Here is a 21263-nt window from a genome sequence, read left to right as displayed (position 1 = left end):
ATTATTAGACTTGCTTACTAAAAAACTGGATTTTGGACTTGTTAGATTGCATTGATAAAACCCACTGTTCCAGTGTGTAGGCAGGTCTAATCCTCGATAATGTGTTGAGAAAGCGACACCCCTAACATTGTGCTCTCTGTAGAAATCCTCTGCTCTTTACACACACACTTTTCTTTAGCTTCTTTCCTCATGTTTCTCTCTTTCTCTCCGCCTTTTCCCTTGACCATAGATGAATCAACTGTGCACTCATATTGTGATGAATAATGTATTCATGTATATGATATCAAACCATAGGACACTGCAAGTAAACATCACTTATGCATGAATTCTTAGGGAATGTTTAGGCCTGCAGAAGCATTCACTTGCTGGCGGGGTGTGACGACCCATCATGTCGGGATCAATCTTTAGCAAAGTTCTCCACTGCGGGACTAATAAAGGATTCATGTATTTGATCCTAGTCACAAAGACAAAATGTGAGCACTGTTCATTTCTGCAAACCACAGATACATTGAACGTTGCTACGCCATGTTGTCTCAGACCTTAATCAAGTAATTGTTACCTAAATCTAACCAATTGTTTCACCATGCTAACCACGTATCATTGTGTGTTTCTGCAAGGGCGATGTGAGGCTGATATGAAATGTGTTGATGAAACTTATTTTTGGCTCAGAAATGTCGTCATTCGACGTATCCTGTAGTTTGCAGAAACAAACGATGCGAAAAAATCTGGCAACTAAGCTGGATGACCTCACCTCTTTTGGCTGCTGGGCTGGCTACTTGCCTCTGTTTTATGTTGTCGATGCAGTAGGTGTGGTAAGGCTGTTGGTTATTGAACACCTGCACATGGTGGTCCCAGTCCTATAAGAACACACCCCACTCTTCTTCCTGCATGCCAGGCTGCCACATGCCAAGTGCAGCCAATGCTCCTTGTCTTTGTTTTTCCTTTAACCATTTTAACACTTCACTCGCTATTCTTTCATTCACGCATGCCACTCAAGATGATTGCAATTTTGTGACAGGTCAACATGTAAATGATGAATAATATGAAGGAATAAAACCTTTCTTGCCTCTTACTTTGACCCCGAGGACTACAAGCTACTGTTTGCTGCCACATCTCCGACCACCAGTTTAAAGAAGAGCTAGTCATGGAGACTACTAAACCTGTCAAATAAAGTTGCATCATGTCTTCTGTGGCTCTGGAGATGCTTTGTCAAGTCTGAGGAAATAACTTTGGGCTTGAACTCTGAAACATTTTTAAAGAAATTCCGCGTCACTAATTGGAAAGGGTGAAATTTGAAAGACATTTAGCAAACAATGAGATTTAAGAAAAATACTTTTGAAAATGACCCATACTTGGGTGAGGAGTGAGAGGAAGATGTTAAACACAAAAACTGAAGGAGAGGGGGGGATGGAGGGACAGAGATGTAATTAGATGCCTGAGAGCCAGGAGGGTATATCCATTTCCCTTGTCACCAGACAGTCACACAGTTCTGGCCAATGAGAAACCGACACATGCTAATTGCCAGTTAGGGAGCCTGTCAGTCATCTGGAAATGCCGCCTGAACCTAATTTGCATAATTTCTCATATACGCTGCCATCCGTCACTGGATAACACTCAACGGCCCAAGTGAAGGTTGAGTTTTTGTTGTCACATTTGACTTCGTTGGACAGCGATTACCCTCCAATCCCAGTAACCTCGCTGGAAAAATTCTCATCTTCTTGTGTCTCGTTTGCATTTGTACCCGCATGAGTGAATATGCATGCATGTGTGTGTGTGTCAAAGTGTGTGCACCCTAGTGACTCATGGTTGGTAATTGAGAGGAGGGGGCTAATAACAATGGTGTCAGACAGGCCTGAGTGGACTATTATTAGTGCCTCGTTACACTGGCTAAATGCTGGGCAAAACACACACACGCACACTTTCTAGGATGTTTTTTCTTGTGAAAGGTATTGAGGGAAGGATGTAGGGAGGAGGAACTGAACAAACTGAGTGAGCAAATTGACTCACTCAGTGTGTGTGTGTAGTGAAACATGTCTAGTGTGACTGGATGCACTTGCAGCCCTTGTTTTCAAATTATGTTGTCGTATTGGTGTGTAACGGATGCTAATATGTGCCCTTTTTTTATGCAATTGCATCAAAAGCATCCGTCCCCATACCTCCCTGCCTGCCTATCAAATAATGTCATCTCATTCCTCCCTCGTGACCTCCAAACTGCTGCCATAACCAATGTTTATTCCGACATCTAACTGCGTTGGGTGCACCCTCGTTACATAAAGTAGAATGAACCAATCTGAAACTGAATGGACTTTGGAGGAGGGTGAAGCACAGCCATAAGTGCATTCACAGCTAACTGGTCAAATTAAGATTGTTTTCTGCTTCCAGTCAAATTTGCATTTAAAACACAGACAGAGGAGGATGAGAAATACATTTAAATCATTTATATATCCAGTGCCTCAGTTTACAGTTTATATACTGTTGCCTTATACCTATACGATTACTATGTGGGGGTGAGTGTGGTGGTATAACAGGCCGTTCATTAAGATCAATGTTGGTGGGCTATTGCTCTCATCAAGAGGCACATTGTACACGTCTTTGTATTAAAGTGCTATATATATAGATAGTTGTCTTGGCCTGCCTGCCGATCCATGGAGGAAATTAAAAAAGACAACTATTATACAGCGCTTTAATACAAAGCGGTGTACAATTTGCCTCTTGATGATATATATGTATGCATTATGATATTGAATGAGATTACTGTTTGTTTCTTTGTACGTTCTCTAACTTCTATGGGTTTTATGTCTGCTGTGACACCAAACCTTGCCTTCAGCTATCCACAGCTGATGGTGGTAGAAATGCACACAGTATGTTGTACACCCCAGTGATTCGCAGGGTTTGAGGCATAAACACTTTTTAAAGCTTTTCCACAAACATACATGCCAGTGCTAACTCGAGTGCACATCCAAAGGACCAGGTTGTGGCTACATGATAGTATTTCTCCTCAAGTCAACTCCTCTATAGTTGCTCAAATCACTTGTTGAGGTTTGACTGACACAGTGATGACAATCTTCTGATGTTTCTTATTGTCATGACCATTGCGGTTAAAGAGTTGGAACAGTGGATATTTCTGGTTGTGTACCAGTTTATTGGCATAATACAATTTTGAAATGGTTTAATGGTAAATATTTGCTTCCAGCACAGCCACTTATTGACTTAAAAACCTGGATAGACCTAGTAGATTGGCACATCTATGTGCTGTATTCGTGTAATTTGTATGCTGCATGTAATATACAGCCATTGATCAATAGCATCTACAAGACATTGTTGCAGGTTATTGATTTTCCTTCACCTGCTTAGGCTTCGCAACCATTGAGCTCTTTGTATCTGCCAGTTTGATTGGTTGTGTTTTCATCTTTGACACTGACTTGTCTCTACCATCATGATAAACACAGTAAATCATTTTGTACCATGCCTTTGGCAGCAGTGGTAGATGGAGTCAGCTGAACAGACAGAACCCATCTTCAGCAACAAAATAAGGATATCAATGTGTAGATTATGGAGATGAAATATGAGTACACTAAAGGCTTCTTTTGTAAGTGCTGTCATTACAAACACACTGGACGTAAATGTCCTGGGGAATATAAGAGTCGGGACAACTTTTTTTTAAACTAATTTGTCTGGGAGACTTGAGAGTCTGAGTAGCGTGTTCTGCGTGCGTTTGGACTTTGTGTCCGTGAGATCCCGTCTGCAGGGTGCTGCGTTGAACATGACTTCCCCCTGAAGTGGAAAATGAGTCACATTGGACATGCAACCCGATATACAGAGTCATGGATTTTCCTGCAGCTTTTGGTCTTTTATTTATGCATTTTTTTTCTTCTCCTTGCTTTTTCAAACACACACACACACACACAGTTATAGAAATATTTTCAACATTTCTAGAATTATAACATAAAAATAAATGAAACAATTTTAACAAATGTCTTATTTAAGATATAACAATTAATGTAAAATGCACATTTATACTGGGACATTTAGTTTAAAAGATCCATGGACCAATATGTCACAATACAAGTAAATATACTTTTTAATGCTGGTCAGTGCCAATTCAAATGTTTGGTTTCATATAAAAGTTAAGTTTGAGGACCTGTAAAAGATTTCTCTGCGGGGGAAAAAAACAATAAAAAAGATATCCCGATGTTTTGTCTTATGTTATGTTCTCCTAAAGCCTCTGAAAGAAGCATTAGATCAAACACATTTAAATCTGCAATAATTATGTACCAGTACAACAATCAATGATTAATTTATTAATCTTTTTTTATCAGAGTTTAACTCTCAATAACTCAGTTTATCTGCTTCACTAGGCCTGTAGGTGTGGTTTGATCAGATGGACAGTGACCAACCCCAACCCAAGAATCAGATTTAGGCTTAACATTTAAATTTGATTGTGTGATTTGGCTAAACTCTGATGGCAACCACAATTTGTAACTTTTACTCCATATAGGACCACAGTGCTCATAGTAAGAATGTGATGTAGAAAATCGTTTTTTAAGCCTTTTAAAGGTTTGTCAAGGCCTAACCCGGATAATCCCAATTAAACCACTGGTTAGTTTTCTCATAAATCAGTTCCCTCCAGAGCCACAGAGGACATACTATGTTTTCACAGGCTGAGTAGAACTCCTGATTAAACCAGTAAACTGACCATGATGTGAAAAAGTAGGATTTCCCATTAATATATCTGTCACGACGGAGCACTAATGAAAGAACCCAAATGCACGACCCGAGGCAGAGAGTAAAGTTCACAAGAATTCCTTTATTGTTAAAGGTAATATTGCAACAGGATAGAGTCTCTGGAGAAGGACCGCCGAAGGTTCTCCCGATGTAACTGGGGAGGGACTGAGGCCGGTCGGCAAGGCTCTGACCCGCTGTGGTGAGAGCAGCTGTCTCACTCAGGGGAGAGTAGAATCGCCAACGTAAACAGTCCAGGGTCATTCACAGGAAGGCAGTCAAACTCGGCAGAGGTCCAGGCAGGGATCGGGCTTACTCGGAAACGAAGGGACGTCGGAATCAGAACAGGATATCAGGCAGGAAAACCGCTGGTAAGTTGACTCACAGGTGAAGAAAAACGAACTGGCAACGAGACAAGTGAAGCACAGAGTATATATACACACTGGGAGGGGAGTTAACGAGACACAGGTAAAACACATCAGGGCGGGGAAAGGTAATCACACATGAGGAAGTAAAGACAGCAGACATGACACAGGAGGATGATTTCCAAGTAAAACAGAAAGTGACAAGACAACAAAATAAAAGCACTACCGTCTAGTGACGGTTGTGACAATATCATATCCTACATTAACTGATTTAGCAACATTTAATATGATACAATCTAAATCCATTTAGAGGGATACATTATGTTTTGCAGTGTCACTTTATCCACACCAGCAGCTGCTATATAACCAAGACCACTGCTTCTTTAACCCATCTGGCTCCAAATCCTCTCACATCTCTACTCCATGCATCTGGTTTACCCTTCCTCTCACCATCCATTCACGCTAACTACCCTCCACTCCATCCTTCACTATTACTCATTTCATTCTGTTGTTCCCTTCTTTTCTTCCCTGTTCCCTTCTCCCTAATGGTATTTATTAGTGCACTGCAGTTCTTGTCTTATCCATATTTCAGCAGTGCCAACTTGTTTGAGTTATTAGGAGGCCATTGCAGCCTCCTCCTCGAGCTGTTCAACCACCAGCCTCAGCCTCGAGCCCCTTTATCTCTTCGTTCTTATCATTTTCTCTCCCTGTGGATTTCCCTTATACTCACTCAATGTTATAACTCTTGCCTTATGTTCATTGTCTATTTTCTTTTGCACATTAAAGATGAAACAACGAGCTTGTGATGGAATCAAGGCTATATATCAATTGGCCCAATATATTGACTGAGGCAACACTAGCACATACATGTATCATGTCACTTTCACACATAAGACTAACACACTGTTAGCCTGTACATGTATTCACATGTTTCTCAAACAAACGCTGTCAACTTTACAAAACAGTCAAGTTTAAACAGTATTAATACTATATTATAAAACAGTTGTAATCTTATGAAATTACTTATTTTATATGAAATATAAAGTGATGATATATGATGAGAATATTCATGAGATGCATTTTCATTTATTTATAAAAATCGCATAATCACCATGAACTGATGAAGGACATAACACAAGTTATATTTTGTTATCAATCATTCATTCGCTGTTAATACACCAGTTATGGACACTTCAAAAAGAGAAATAATTCAACAACATTATCGTGTATAACTATAATAATATCTATTAAATGTTATATCTTATAAATGTGAAAAATTGCTTCTCTGGCCAGTGGCATTGTCTTGATGAAAGAGTGTTGAACAGCCAAAATGGCTATGCAACATAATGGACACACACACATACTCACACTCTCACACACTGACATTGCATGTCACTAATAATAGCCAGCCCTGTCTCTCCTGATGAGTGGCCCACCCTTCCTGCTGTGTTCCTGATAGAATAAGCCACATATATCAACTATAATAATCTCCCTCAACAGAGCTGTAAAACTTTATTTAAATGCTAATGCTTGTATGACAGATTAGCAGACGCAGGTGCAATACATTCTCTACTGTTTGACTTGGTCCACAGCAGGGATGTATTCACACAGTAAAGATTCACTCTACAGCAGCAGCGTGGTTGTCTGCCTCTTCATTTGAATGCAATGACTTTAAATGTGTTGTGTGATGGTCTATTACTGCTGGAGAGAGCATTTCAATTAACCTATACCTTCTTTGAGGAGGTCAGCTTCTGCTACAAAACCGCGGGAATTCAGTGTGCCTCCAGGCTGTGAGCCAGTTTATTATCTACATTAATACACCTGCATGGCTTCACAAAAGCCCAAACTGTGAGCGGGATTATTGCCAAATTGTTTTGATTCATAAATAAATGCAGAATTAAGGGATGAGTCTATCTCCTCTGGTTGAAATAACTGATGGGTACACGTGTGTGTACTACACGCATCACAATGATCTCTTTAAGTGAGACTAAGCAAGTTTAGAATATAAATCCAGCATCAGAAACCGAGGACAAACAAAGAGTGTTTGATCACTCCTAAGGCAGTTTAAGAGTCTTAAATGTTCAATAAAGCTCACCTCAACTACTTCAAACATTATGAAATCGTGATGAAATCATTATTATTATTCTCTATATTCGCCAGAATCGGGATCATCCCACATGATCCCACACTTAGCAAGAGATTTTGATGTCTTTGAAACCAGGATCCATCAAAGGCCCCCATGCAGCTGCCGAGCACAGCACCCCGAGGTGAGGAGTTTTCTGCCAGGCGGCGCACACTGAGGCCAGCATAGGAGGGCAGAAGTGACGGGGTTAAAAGCAGTGGTGCCGTGACTGTTTTGTGTTATTCCTCTGTCGGTGCCTCCATCTGCTGCTTGTACACAATCGCCTCTGTTTATGGTTTTAGTTGAGTTATAAGAATCCACCAAAGTTGACATTGTATAAATGAATGTATATAAATAAGTTGAATAAGAGCTCACTTGGTTCGAGACTGCTTGCCATTCTCAAGTGATTATACAAAAATAATACTGATTATAAAACTCTTTGTATTTATATTATTTTACAAACCTACTATAAAGAGCATTATTTGTTATTAATTGTATGTTATACTATGTCTTAATATGTCAGGATTACAGACTTTTTGTTGTTCTGTTTCAATTGTGTCTACATTATGTTGATTGTTTGTTGTTTACTGTGCTGTACCACACATTTTCCCTTTGGGGAGATCAGAGTTTTATAAATCTAAGTTGTATGTATATGATGGCGGATAAAATATTAAATGAAATGTCTATGACTTAGAACAAATCCTTTTTCATGACACATTTCATGAATCAGATGTAACAGATGTGTTGAACTTACACTGAAGAACACAACATATATTCCTGAATCTTAAACAAGTGGTTAATATTGGCGCCATAACAAAAATGATTCCCTCCTTAAAGAAGTACAGACTTTTACCTAAACATAATCTCTTTTTTTTGTATATTCCTACCTATTAAATTCCACATTCTTTATTTTCATTGCATTATATACACTGTTTCCTGCATGCAAATTATGGATGCAAACAATTGCTCATGAAGGCATATTGCCAGATGCATGAGCCAGATGCATTAGCCAGGCTACTATATTGTTGACATGAAAAAAGAAAACATTTAAAATTTCAGTTGGACAAACAAAGAGACTCAAGATGTGATGTAAAACGCATCTTAATACTGAAATGAAGCATTGAAGCTGCGGTGTATCTGTTCATGTCAGAGGGAGACTGCTGTGTTGTTTTGGTTCAGTTGACACCTATTGTATTTATTACTTCATTTCTTTTGAAGTTGGCAGAATCCTAGCGGCTCCGGATGAGTCCCGTCTATAGTTGTCTTCAAAGTAAAGAGCTGTGATGTCCAATCCTCTTTGTCTTACACCATATGTATTCCATTTCTTCTCACATTCTCCTGCTCACACACTGGAGCCAGAAAACACGTTGTTTTTCAACTGTCAAAAGAAAGATGTTCAGGTAAATTAACGTCTTATAGTTTCCATTTCTTCAGTGTTTACTCTCTCGCTCTCTCTCTTGCTGACTCTTCCATATGGAGGATGGCGTGGCATCATTATTCAGGGAGAAGCAGCCATCCAGTCAGAGAAATTAATAATTAGGACCCAATAAAGTGGAAAAGAATATTTCTGTATGCTAATGAGTTTTCCAGCAGCCACCGAAGATGCTGATTAGGTGTGCTTTCTCCATCAAATATTACGACATTATTATTATTTATTCCATTTATGTAGAACTCCATTTATTCCTTCCATCACAGGATTTATCGGGGCCACAGTGCGGGGCTAGCGCCTTTGGTGGTTTTTAAAAAAAAAAGTGACAGACGAGGATAGAAAGCTAATTTGATTCATGAGTAGATTTAATGGAAGGAACAGTGAAGCGTGAGAGCATCTATAATGTACCCCGAGCGACTGTTCTCCACACATTCTTTCCAGCTGTCACAGGCAGTCGACAGAGAGCGGAGACGAGAAGATACCTTCCGATCTGTGAGAAGCAGCGAGGGCAGACGTTGAAAGTAGTGCAGCTTGTGCAGGGTAACCCACCTTCTGCCTCCCTCCAACGCACATATCATGATCAAACACAGGGAGGTGAAGAGAAGGCTCACCATTAGCATACACTCACTCATCTGCACAGCCTTTCTCTTCCCACTACCTGCTTTCTTGCTTGTGAAAAAATACTGAAAGCCAAATGTCAATTAATATTCCCTAATAAGTATCTGAAGACACTTTCAGAAGAGAGATACATGAAGGACATCTGTTTATGAATAACTTTGATGTTTTAGACCGTGCTTTCAGTTATTTTTTTAAAGCCTGCAGAGCCGGGATTATCGTTATTAGATTTTCTGTACTTGTGTAGCTTGTGCATCCCGCCAGAATACAATGACATTAGAAGCCATTTATTACGGCTCCCCGGTGCAAACAGTCATCCAAGAATAATCTCACATTTTGTCATAATGATGTGATTTGCATTTGTCAGAGGCCTCTGCTGAATCTGCCAGGAACCAAATCAACTCCACCGTAAGCAAAACCCGCTGAGGTCCTGAGTAAGAAAAAAACGTATAACAAGTACTGGGAAATTCAGATTTGCTATTTTCAGCAAATGCATAAGATATTTCTATCTACTTTTCAGACGTAGTCATAATTCTATTTAAGTAATATTTTGAGGAATTGATATTTCAAATATTTATCTTGATTGCTTCAAAAGTGGACACGTCTCTTGTGGGAACTGTGTGAGGTATAATATATACAGTATATATCGTTATTTCTAATTAGTTGAAACTTATTCAACTGCATTTTTGCTTAGGCATTGCGGAACTATGTTTTATAAAATGCTGTTTAAAAGAGCTTATTCATCTGGAGGCTCATTACACTACAATAATTACACAATGCAGTGCTTGGCTTTGCATCTGAAGGGATATTGCACACAATTCATAAAACCACACCTTCAGTGAGATAGCCCAAGACAACCTGGAAGACAAAAGAGCCAATAAACCCGTAGAAACAGATGCAATCTGATGCGGGAGGTAGAGGCAGCGACTAAATTGGGAGCCTCTTGTTCTGCTGTTATTGCAGCGCGAGGTATCTCATCTCTGGGAGAAAGGTGTGCCTTTGATTCTCACGCCGGTAAGGAAGACAATGGATCAGAGGTGCATAGATTGGAAGTGTGGCAGGGCTGCCCTTCCTCAATCTACCCCTATGGATGCTCAGATGGTGTCAATGGGAAAATGAGGGAATGATAATAAGAAAGGGAGGGAGGTGAGGAAAAAAAAAACAAGTGAGAAAGGTACATTCATAGAAGGGGGCGGGGATGAGATGCTGTCGACGTGGCGCTGCTGTGTCTGCATTATTTAAGAGCTCTCATTAACCTGAGCCTGAAAACAGACTAAATCAATACTCAACACAGACACACAAAGACTTTCAGGGTGCTCCCTGTGCAGACTTCAGGATCATGCTGAGATATAATTGCAAAGGAGGGTTAAATTCATTCAGCAGACATAACAGTGTGCAGGTCGTGGAGCACCTGCATTGATTTGGCCTAAAACCATACGTGTTAAATAGGACATTGATCATGGTCTGTGAGTTTGTGGGATGTGGCACGTCCCCTGATCATTGATAGTCCACGGGGAGCTGTGTTTGTGTTGGGAAAGTCACCTTACAGAAGAATGCTTTGTCGGAGAATCACAAATGCATCGGTCTTAGTTTTGGACAATGTATTATTTTTATGAGTTTTAAACCGAATATTTTCCTCTCGGCCCATTTATGTGACACTGCCTCGTTGATCTTCATCTACGTTCATGAGATCATGACACACTTGTCACATTTCATTAATTTACTCGGCAGTGCAGTCGAGTACATAATCTATGGCAGCACACGGTGATTCATGTTGATTGAGTCATGCAAACAGATTTATGTAGTGCTATGAAGAGAGATGCTAAATGGTCTCTCTGCTACATGACTGTTGTAGCAAACTAGTTAGTCATTTTTATTATTAAAACAGTCCAAAATCAGAAACATAACACCCCTTCTATCTTTGGATCCCCAATTGGTTTAATTGCTGCTTGCTTTGCTTTGTCAAACTCATTATTAAAGATAAACAAGAAAATACAAAGCAAATCAAATTTTCAATGTATTACTCTGCTTCAAAAATAAGCCAACATGTGACCTTGTGTGAAGATGGGAAACATTCTGTAAAGGACAATCAATATGTATCTTTTGACTGAATATGAGTAAATATAATGTTTTACGATCAGAATGTTTGTTTACTGGCTCTTCTTCTGCATTGTATACATTTTAGTTTGTTTTATTCTATTTATTTATTCATTTTTTGCACCTAAGTTTGGATGAAAAGAGCCCTGCTAAAGGAATATTATGCTCATGGCATATGTCTCAATTTTCTTTTTCTTGAATTGGACAATGAAGTATTGATGGATACATTGATCATATGTATTTAATACAACATTTACAGAGATAACATTGGTGGTTACTAAAGGTGGTTACTTACTAAAAACAACTGAAAAAAAGAAAAGGAAAGCAATGAAGTAAAACAATGAACAACAGACACATGAGAACAAGGAGAGAACAAAGGAAGAATAAAGGACTTGTGCTGAGATGCTGAAGCCAACAGCACAAAGTGTTGGCTCAAATGGACCGAAAGGGGGCAACTTCTGGCTCCTGGAGGATTTCTCTTCAGGTCATCAAGCATCACATCATGCAGACGCAAATGTAGCTATGGTCACAGCTAAAGCCCCAGTCCCACCCAGTCTTTCCTCATACATGAATTGTTCTAAGTCTAGTCTTCCTCTGGTTCTCTCCCATTATCTCTCTTTAATTTTCTCTGTGCGACTGGGTTGCCAGAATACACTAATTACCAAACAAAGCAGGAGCATTCCCACAAACATGCTTACTGACTGACGGGTGCCTGCATAGACATTAGCACAACATATCCAACCACAGCCAATAGAAGCATGTTTATACTCCTAAACATCAAATCTTTATCAAACTGTTTAAAATTTGGAAATATCTCGGACCAGATATATATTTTTCTGCTGAACAATCTTCTCTTGCCCACACTTGGGAAAACATGACATATATTGCTTCTGTCCATCCGAGGAGAGGTATACTCTGCTGTTGTTCTCCTGAAGGTTTCTTCCTTTTTTCCCTGTGAAAGTTTTTTTCTTCTGTTTTTTGGGGAGTTCTTCCTAAACCGATGTGAGGTCCCGGGACAGGGATGTCGTATGTGTGCAGATTGTAAAGCCCTCCGAGGCAAATGTGTAATTTGTGATTAAAAAACTATACAAAATAAACTGATTTGAATTGATTTGTATATCTGAAAAGATAAATCAGGAACATGGATAAACCTCAACATCCGTTCATTGTCTTGTCACCAGCTCTGGGTTGGCCATGCCTTCTCCTTAAGATGCCCAAACATGCAGTGAGTGTAGTGTAGACCTTTCTGCTGGTGTCCAAACCCTAGTTGAGTTTTATTTCATAAAAAAATAAAACTACAGTATAACATTGAGACTGTTTTACTAGTTGAAAGTGCCTCTTAGTAACTTTAAAGGAGGGGATTTCATAGTATCAGCAGAATCCCCTCTCTGGTTCATGTAACCGGTCCTCAGGCTGTTTGTGTTGTTGCATACAGAAACAGACAAATGCTGTGCATTGCATATTAAAATGATTTACCAAAACAACGTGAGTGTGTCTTATATGATGAGGTTGGAAGTGCATTTATCTAAGCAAGCGTTTGCTCCGTCTTAACAGGCTTGACAGACTCAAATACTCTCTAAGGTGCAGGTTAAACCTCTCTTGGAAAAACTGTCAGCTTAATGGCCTCTGCCTTACGCTGATAACTGCCAAGGTGTCTCCTGCTCTTTGGAAGTAGGCGGATAAAGGTGCAAAAGCCTTTGTGTAAAGGCGCCGCGAAACATCGGTGAGTGCCTTTTTTATTTCTCTCTTTGAAGTGAATTGACATTCAGCTCAGGATTTTGTTTGAAAACTCACCGTGTCTCCCAGCTCTTCTATTTTCCTTCTCTAAACTTCAGCACATTACACACAAAGTTGCAACAGCGCTTCTTGTCCTTGAGTGTAACTTACAGGTTGTCTGCCGTCTGTGTTTTGGTTTGACTTCCCCCACAAGTCGATTGAGGCCGTCAGTCAGAGAGGGAGAGGCAGATGGGCGGAGGACACGCTGGCAGGTCGGATAGTGGGAGCCGAGCAGCATGTCAAACTCCATCTCTGCTACGAAAATCAAAGAAGATGGACACAACTCTCAGTACAACCGCAGGACATACAACAGAGTGGAGGGAAGAGGCGGACGTGTGCCGGGAATGCCAGAGCACCATGTCACTGCTGATGACAGTCAATTTGTCTGCGAGTCAACCGGCTTTGAGAGATGCACTCCACTGCAGGAGGTATTAATAAGCGGTGTACTTACAGGTACCTGTTTTCCATGGACATGCTGCACCACATAATGAACATAATGAATGTCCCACCCATTACGTACCAGGTACTCATTCATCCATCCATCTGTAGACTCTTCTCAACCGAAAATTGAAAGCATTTGTGGTTTGCTTATTAAATGCCTTCAGCAACCTGTGTTTGTTTTTCTGACACATACGTATGCAAGTAATGACTGCTCCCTCTCTGTAGCATCGCGTTGGGATACCTCTGTAAAAAAGGGGACCATATGTGCAAATGATCGTATGTAAAAAAAAAAAATGTTTTGTCCATTTTTAATCCTATTGTAACGCATTCCCCTTCTACTTCATAAAGTTGGTCTTCTTTTGCAATCAAGTAGTTTAACCATAAAATACTTGCCACACACAGACATTTTACTTTTAGTCCTGACTTTTAGTCTATACAAACCTTTTCTACCCCACCAATTTAATGGCGAAAATTGCAAATGGTTTGCATTCAACTAAATACCTCCTCAACCCCAAGGTCTATTTGAATAATTTAAAAGGCTATAATATACGGAAAACCCGTGTGAACATAGATAATAAGTTCATATATGTGTTAGTGGTATATTAGTTTATGATAGACAGAAAAGAAAAAAAACTAATGGTTCTTATCGTAACTATGAATGCTGAATTTAATGTATAACATAGCTCTATATGTTTGGAGTATATGTGCAACATCGTAGTGTGTTATATTATTTAATGTTTGTATACTATCCTTATGAATGCTTCTTTTGGAGACCTGCCAAAAATAGTAAAACAAAAATGATTTCATGTTTAACAGCACGGTTTATTAAATGTAATCTGTTTACATTGTGATGAAGATTGACTCAAATTCTGCTCATCACACATTTTAAATGGAAATGAATACATTCCAATTCTACATTGCATAACACATTTTTATTTGCAATGTTTATTTGTCTTATTTTATCTGTCTTTATTAAGAAGAGTGAGATGTACTTCATCGTCTTGGTGAACTGGTTTAGACTGTGTGCAAGACACCATGTGTTCATTTGTTTAATTTCTGAGAAAATTCTGAGCTTGGTGTGAAAGGCCTTTGGTTATTACCGATCCTCCAGAGTACTGGAGCCCCGGGGAACGCTTCCTTTGACACTGCCTTGCTTGCTTCCTTATATGGGGTCAGCACGGCTGCTGCTTTTCACCTGAGGAGGAGGAGGAGGAGGAGTAACATGTCTCAGTACCTTCTCCAAATTCCCTTTGAAGGTTAGTTGGAGCACTCTAGAAAACTGCAGGTATGCTGTCACCAGTTGAACTGCAAGTTTGCTCCATCTACACCACTGCTCTATCTATGCAATGCATAATTCTGTTTGACATGATAAGAAGCATATACGACTGTATCTGGTTGATCAAATACATATTCCATTCATATGTATTGCTTTCCCTGCAAAAGTCACTCCTGTCCAGAGATTTGAAGATATTTCCAGTGGGAAAAACTAAATATATCTAATATTCACAAAGATTTTACAAATACTCTAATACTTTTTTTCTAATGTCAGTAATACCAAATTGTGTCAAACCTTCAGATTAAAAAGGACAAAGTGTCAGATCATCACTATATAGCTACAATGTATCCGTTGGTTGCATCGCTTGGTGATCATATTCTTAGGGTCAGTCGGCTCTGGCTGCTGCCTACATCTTTGATATTTGATCGTTTAACCTTTTATGAGCTGTCAGCAGACATCTCCTGGCAGGGCGCTTCTGGCCATGGCTAAGTCTAGGATCAAGACCAGAAGTGACTGGGCCTTTGCCATCTGAGCCCCGAAGCCTGCTGTGTGAAAATAATATATAATATTCTTTATTTTTTAAGAGAGCTATTAATATAAGGGTTAAGCTTGTTATCTCAGTACCTTTGTACTTTTAGATGTACATGTGGAATTAATGTTGGTCTGCCAATATCTTGACCTTTATGGTGTTTTAGGCATCAATTATTTTTACAGATGAGATCACAATAAAAAAAACTCACAATAACAGAATAGGAATGCTGAAAATATAAAAGGCAATAGGAAAACCTTTTGTATTGATTCATCACATTTCACTTTTAAATTCCAAACTTTGCACATGTTACATTTAATCTCAGGCTCTTTGAGAAAATGTATCTCTGAAGTAATACATTGTTCAAAAAGCATGTACTACTTCAACATATGTTTCATCTGTTTCACTATATTTGTATACATAATGTGTTACACATTGTTCACCTGAGGCATGGAGTGGGACATAGTTATCTAAACTTGGGTAGTGGGATTAGGGTTTGTGATCAGTGATAACTAGTTTGGTTATGGAAATCACTCTTCAGTGTTGGGTCACATTGTGAAAATCAGATTTATTTGAATACCTTCTCCCAAATGGAAATCAGACAAATGAATAAGCCTGACTCTGTACCCTGGAAGAACTACCCTGGGTGTAATTGCAGGCTTGAACCAGTAGGGAGCACACTTTTCATACCATCGCATTAGAGTATTTTGACTCATGAGCTCTTTTTATACACAGCACTACAAGGTTCTTTATCAGCATTAAGTGTATGATGAGGAGGTGAGTGCAGCCTATCATCAACATCCAATGGAATTCACAGAATCCATACTTTACTCCAGTGTGCACAAATACTAGTCCAAATATAGCAGTCTGTATTAATCATAAACGTTATAAGCATTAACAATGATTTACATCGGTTGTATCACATCAGTGACTTTTTGGACAGCAGTATGCAATTATATTAATTTTCAAAAAGGTGAGCATTTGAATAATGCACTCTTAGTAAACTCGTGTTAGAAACAATTATCTAATCTACACTTTAAATGGGAATATGTATGCATTTCAGATACTGTCTTTCAGGCCCCAAAATGCTGACACTAAAACATCAAGAGAGCCATTAAATCAATGAATTATTTAACACTATAATGAATAAATATGAGTGTGAAGACTAGGTAATATGAAAATGTAATTCTGTCTGTCTGTCTCTCTCTCATTCGCCCACAAGGCTATTCTCCAAAGCGCGTGCGTAATTAGTCCATATTGTATCAGTCTGGTAAAACACAGAGCTCACACACATATATGCACCCTTGCGGACACATGTGCTAATGAGTAAGCCTGCTCTCTCTCTCTGTATATATTATTACTATTACGTATTACTATAATATTAAAATAATGATAAGTATAATAACTTGGAGATGTGGGTCGGGCAAGATCCCAAATCTCTTGAAATATGAGAGCTACCTCGAAGGTGGGCAGGGCAGGTATAGGATGCACGGGGCTTATAGGGAGAGGGAGTTACTTTTGCCTCAAACTTGTTCCCCTCAAATCTTTGCTCCCGGTTCCGCGCCAGGAGCTCGGCATTGTGGCCCGGTCTACTATCCGCTTGTTCTTGGAAACAGCGTCAGAGAGAGCAGCTGAGAGAGGCTTAACATTTCAAACGTCTGGCGGCAGGCTGCAAAGTTTCCACCCTGGAACCCTCTGTCATGTAGCAGCAGGCTGGAGCACGAGACGGCACACCTCACGGCTCGGTGCTCAATGGGAATCAGCCTCTCTGAAGCCCGGGATCACTCTGAGTGCGTCGTGTTACTTGTATGTCTGATTGGAGCTGATTAATTTCAATTGAGAACACCTGTTCCAGCGGTAACACAACAGCATTAATGGGATTCATCAGCTCTTCTGACATTTCGGCAGACAATTCATGTATTTCTAGTACTAATAATACCTTTCTAATTTAGTAAGTGACTAAACACCTATTGAACCTTGAATCCGTTTGAATATTTTGCGTAACAGTCTGCTCAGCGTATAGCGCGCCACGGATTCAAAGTGGGATTCCGCTGTTATAAGTCATAGATGTACTCTCAGCTGGAAGGAGGCCTGCAGCTGGAGACCACAGCAGAACTTGATGTACTAAAATCGGAAGACGTGACCAGTTCTGACGGATGCGTCGGGCAGCGCGGCTGCCGCGGGGACGGAGGGCAGGATAAAGTGGCCCCGGCTCCGGAGCGCCATCAGCCGAAGCCGCGCAAGATGACCCGAAGCCCCAAATGCGCCCGCTGTCGAAACCACGGCGTCGTGTCGTGTTTGAAGGGCCACAAACGCTTTTGCCGCTGGAGGGACTGCCGCTGCGCCTGCTGCCTGCTGGTGGTGGAGCGGCAGCGCGTCATGGCCGCGCAGGTCGCTCTGAGGAGGCAGCAGGCTGCGGAGGTGAGGAGAGCACAAGGGCAGGTCAGTGATGGAGAAACAGCGGAGGATAAACAGATGGCTAAACCATGACCTCAACCATGATTGTCCACTATGAGGCGGCCAACCGCAAATTAACAGGCAGATAGTGTTGTCAAAATGAGCCCATGCACGTGAGTTTAAAACAGTAGTGAGAGTTTACTGACTCCAGACTAAAGGTCAGAAAATATAGCAATTGTTATTTACCGCTTCATACTTTTTTTTGGCTGGATTTACTATTTCTGAAGAGAAAGTGCTTAGAAGCCGCAAGGCTGAGTTTGCAAATGTATTACTATTAGTTCAAGACTGCTTGATATTTAGACAGAAAATTCTAAAATGGAATAATATTTTTAGAGATTTGGAACATTTGAGTTAAATTGTGTTACTTCTTTTCTATAAGAAAGAGTGAGCTGTCAGGTTAGCTTATTCATCTTCATTGAATCACACATTCTTGTTGAGATTGAACTATCTTTAACAAGAATATATATATATATATATATATCAACAAGAAATGTGCGGCCCTTTGACAAGTTTAAACTTTGAGCTTCAGGGTGGGCGAACAGAAAAAAAACTAAAGTTAAGCAACCCAAACTTACCATAACATGACTTGCATTTACGTTTAGTAGCTGCATCTTCTGGTGTCAACAGGGTGAAAATCCAAATATCCACCATTCTTAAATGGTATAACCATGAAGAGATCTACTTACCTCTATAATATATTAATTCATGTTAGGTCACAGTCTCAGTACAATATGAGTATGTCCAAGTGTCTAATTCCTGTTCCCATGTTTCTGCAGGGTAAGAGGGGGGCCAGGTGTGCCGGTCCATCGCGGAGGACTGCGTATCAGCGTCACGCGAGAGCGGCCGAGCCAAGCATACTGGCGAAGAGCCTCCTGCAGGGTAAAGTTTAATTAACATGTCCTCTCTCATTAAATGACTTCCTCTCTCTTAGGCTGTTGTATAAAGAGCAGGGTTTTTTTTAACAGCAAATTAGACAAAACCCTTGACGTCAACTATACCATTTAGCTTCTTTTCTTGTAATGCGTTAAGTTTGATAGAATTACAGCAAGATTACAAATTGGTCAACCTTGTTTGTCATCTGCTATTGGTGGAAGACAAAATACACTCTTTTTACTTGTCCAGGGTGAGATGAGAGATTGGTACAAAATGTCACAAGTAACCTCTTTTGGAGTGCTGTTGGTAATATATATATACACACACACACAAGTCCTGATTATTCTTTACCTTTACCTGTCCAGCTTTGTTGTCAAATGATGATGATGATTTCAAATTCCTTTCATATGCACACAAATAATTGGCCAATCATAGCTGATTGTGAAGTGCAGAAAAAAATAATTTACAAAATCCCTACATAACTCAGCTCAATATTTGTTGAAATATACAACCTGTTTTCCTACCGAGTCTGAGCCCAAAATAAATGTTTGACTTTGTGGATACCAGCTTCTTGTCCTTTGACAGACAACAATGTTACTGAACAAACATATTTTAGTCTCCTCAAGTAGACGCACATACCTTCATGCAATGCTCTTTAACACCCACTTGCATTCTGCACACAAGGCTCTTAGTGCGACTGCATTTTTAAGCCCTGCTTGGGCCCCAACTTACCAGTTCTTCTTCTTGGATGTCATTACCCTGCATTACACACACATAATTTATCTAAGCCACCTGATCACATGCCATCACTATTTCCCAACAACAGGCAATTACTGTAATACACAGTGTATATTAATACCTGCTGACTTGCAGTCAAATCCTGCTGGAGGCTTTTATCTTCTTTATAGCCCTCTCAGTGCTCTCAGTAAAACAAAAATGACATCGCTAACCAACTGCATAATTAAAATAATAAAGAACAAAGTGCTCAAACATAAACATGGCAATTAATTGGTTGGAATAAATACATTATTCATTAATGAATTAAATAAATGAACACAGAAACAGCAGTGTGTGGCTTTGCTTCCTGTGCAGGGCTCAAACCAGTGGTGCCGCTGGAGGAAGACACCTCGTGCTGGCCGAAGCAGACGCAGAGCGACCAAACACACTTTACTTGTTCCCCCATCAGCAGCCGGATGAGGAAGAGGCGAGCCTTCGCCGACAAGGAGCTGGAGAACGTGATGCTGGAGCGGGAGCTTAGACAGAGGGAGCTGCACAGCAACCTTTCCTTCTCCTCCTCTGGCCTCGTCCCCGTGCTGCACCCTGCGCCCCTGCCTGTCTCTCCAAGCCTCCACTGCTGTTTTCTCAACAAGGAAACCACCACAGCAGGGGCGTCCAGTTATGTGCCTGTGTATAAATATAAGCCTCTGTATGAGTGTGACTTCCAGTTCTATCAGTTCTTCCACCTAAAGAGCAGGTCATCGGCCGAAGGCGACTACACTGACTTCTTATGCCAGAGCTCAGAGCGAACCAGGAGGGATGAGGAGGGTCTGAATAGCTGCCAAGGCCGTGAAAGGAAAGACAGGCCAGAGCTGACGCCTCTACCATTAGGACCAATATTCAAACCTCATGGCAGCACCTTGTCAGGTTTAGAACTTGTCAAACCCCCCTCAAAACCAACAGAAATAATAGACTCTAATGGCTCTTCAACCGTCACACGCTCTATTTTTGGACCGGATCGGGGTATCGTGGGCGGGCCAGACGTCACTGCTCCCAGTAGGACTTTTGATCTCAGACCTCTGACTGCTAAGGACTGGTGCGCAGACACTTCCGCCAATCAGACAGGTCCTCATGCCGACTCTGGCAAGGGCCCTCACGGCAGCTCAGCCAGGAGTCCCGCTGTGAAGCCATTACCTTTCTCTGTGGAGGCTCTGCTGAGGGCCTGACAGGCAAATGGAAAGCAGTGAACTTTGCTTATGTGCAGAGTTAGAATCACTCTTGAGTGAATAAATACAAACAATTGCTACTTGTAACAGGTTTGGAAACACCTTTCTTGACATGGGCTGCTTGTTGTTCAGTGAAATATTTATGCAGGTTATTTTTTGTTCTATTACTTTTCTGAAAAATGTATTAGTTAAATTTTGAATATGATATAACAATTAAACATATATGTACTCTATTACTAGATTTGAATTTGTATGCCTACATTGAGCATATTTTGTAAAAAAAATATGCTTTACATTTTGTAATTGTTTTTTATACTCTGTCAGCAGTGTGGTGAAAATATACCAAACCATTCTGCTTTGACTCTCTCACATCAATCATATTATGTTCTCCTTCCATGCAAGAAAACATATACAGTACATCCATAATACAAAGTTGATAAAAAAAAAAAGTCAAGAAGTGTTTGAACTCTGCCCATTTCTTACTTTTCTGCATTGATCTTTAAATCAAAGTGTCGATGTGGTTGGCTGATCTGTGCGCTGCGTGTCAAAACAAACCAGGTGCTTAGAAATCCCTCTTAAATCGTAAGAAAACCAGCGGTAAAGGGAGGATCATGAGGT

General features: G+C 40.3%; 1 protein-coding gene across 1 annotated transcript; it reads left to right on the top strand.

Annotated features, from left to right (window-relative positions):
* Positions 1-17439: 17439 nt before the first annotated feature.
* Positions 17440-21030, top strand: dmrt2b (doublesex and mab-3 related transcription factor 2b; the record flags this gene model as incomplete). The annotated part of the gene is made up of 3 exons (XM_079221559.1): positions 17440-17814; positions 18606-18708; positions 19795-21030. 3 exons carry the CDS (start codon positions 17440-17442, stop codon positions 20643-20645), a joined length of 1329 nt encoding a protein of 442 aa, XP_079077685.1. The 3' UTR covers positions 20646-21030.
* Between the last annotated feature and the right edge of the window lie 233 nt (positions 21031-21263).

The sequence above is a fragment of the Taurulus bubalis genome, assembly GCF_910589615.1.
Source record: "Taurulus bubalis genome assembly, chromosome: 7".
In the NCBI taxonomy this organism is placed as follows: domain Eukaryota; kingdom Metazoa; phylum Chordata; class Actinopteri; order Perciformes; family Cottidae; genus Taurulus; species Taurulus bubalis.
The sequence above is the reverse complement of the archived record's forward strand: the minus strand, read 5'-3'. Positions and strand labels throughout refer to the sequence as shown.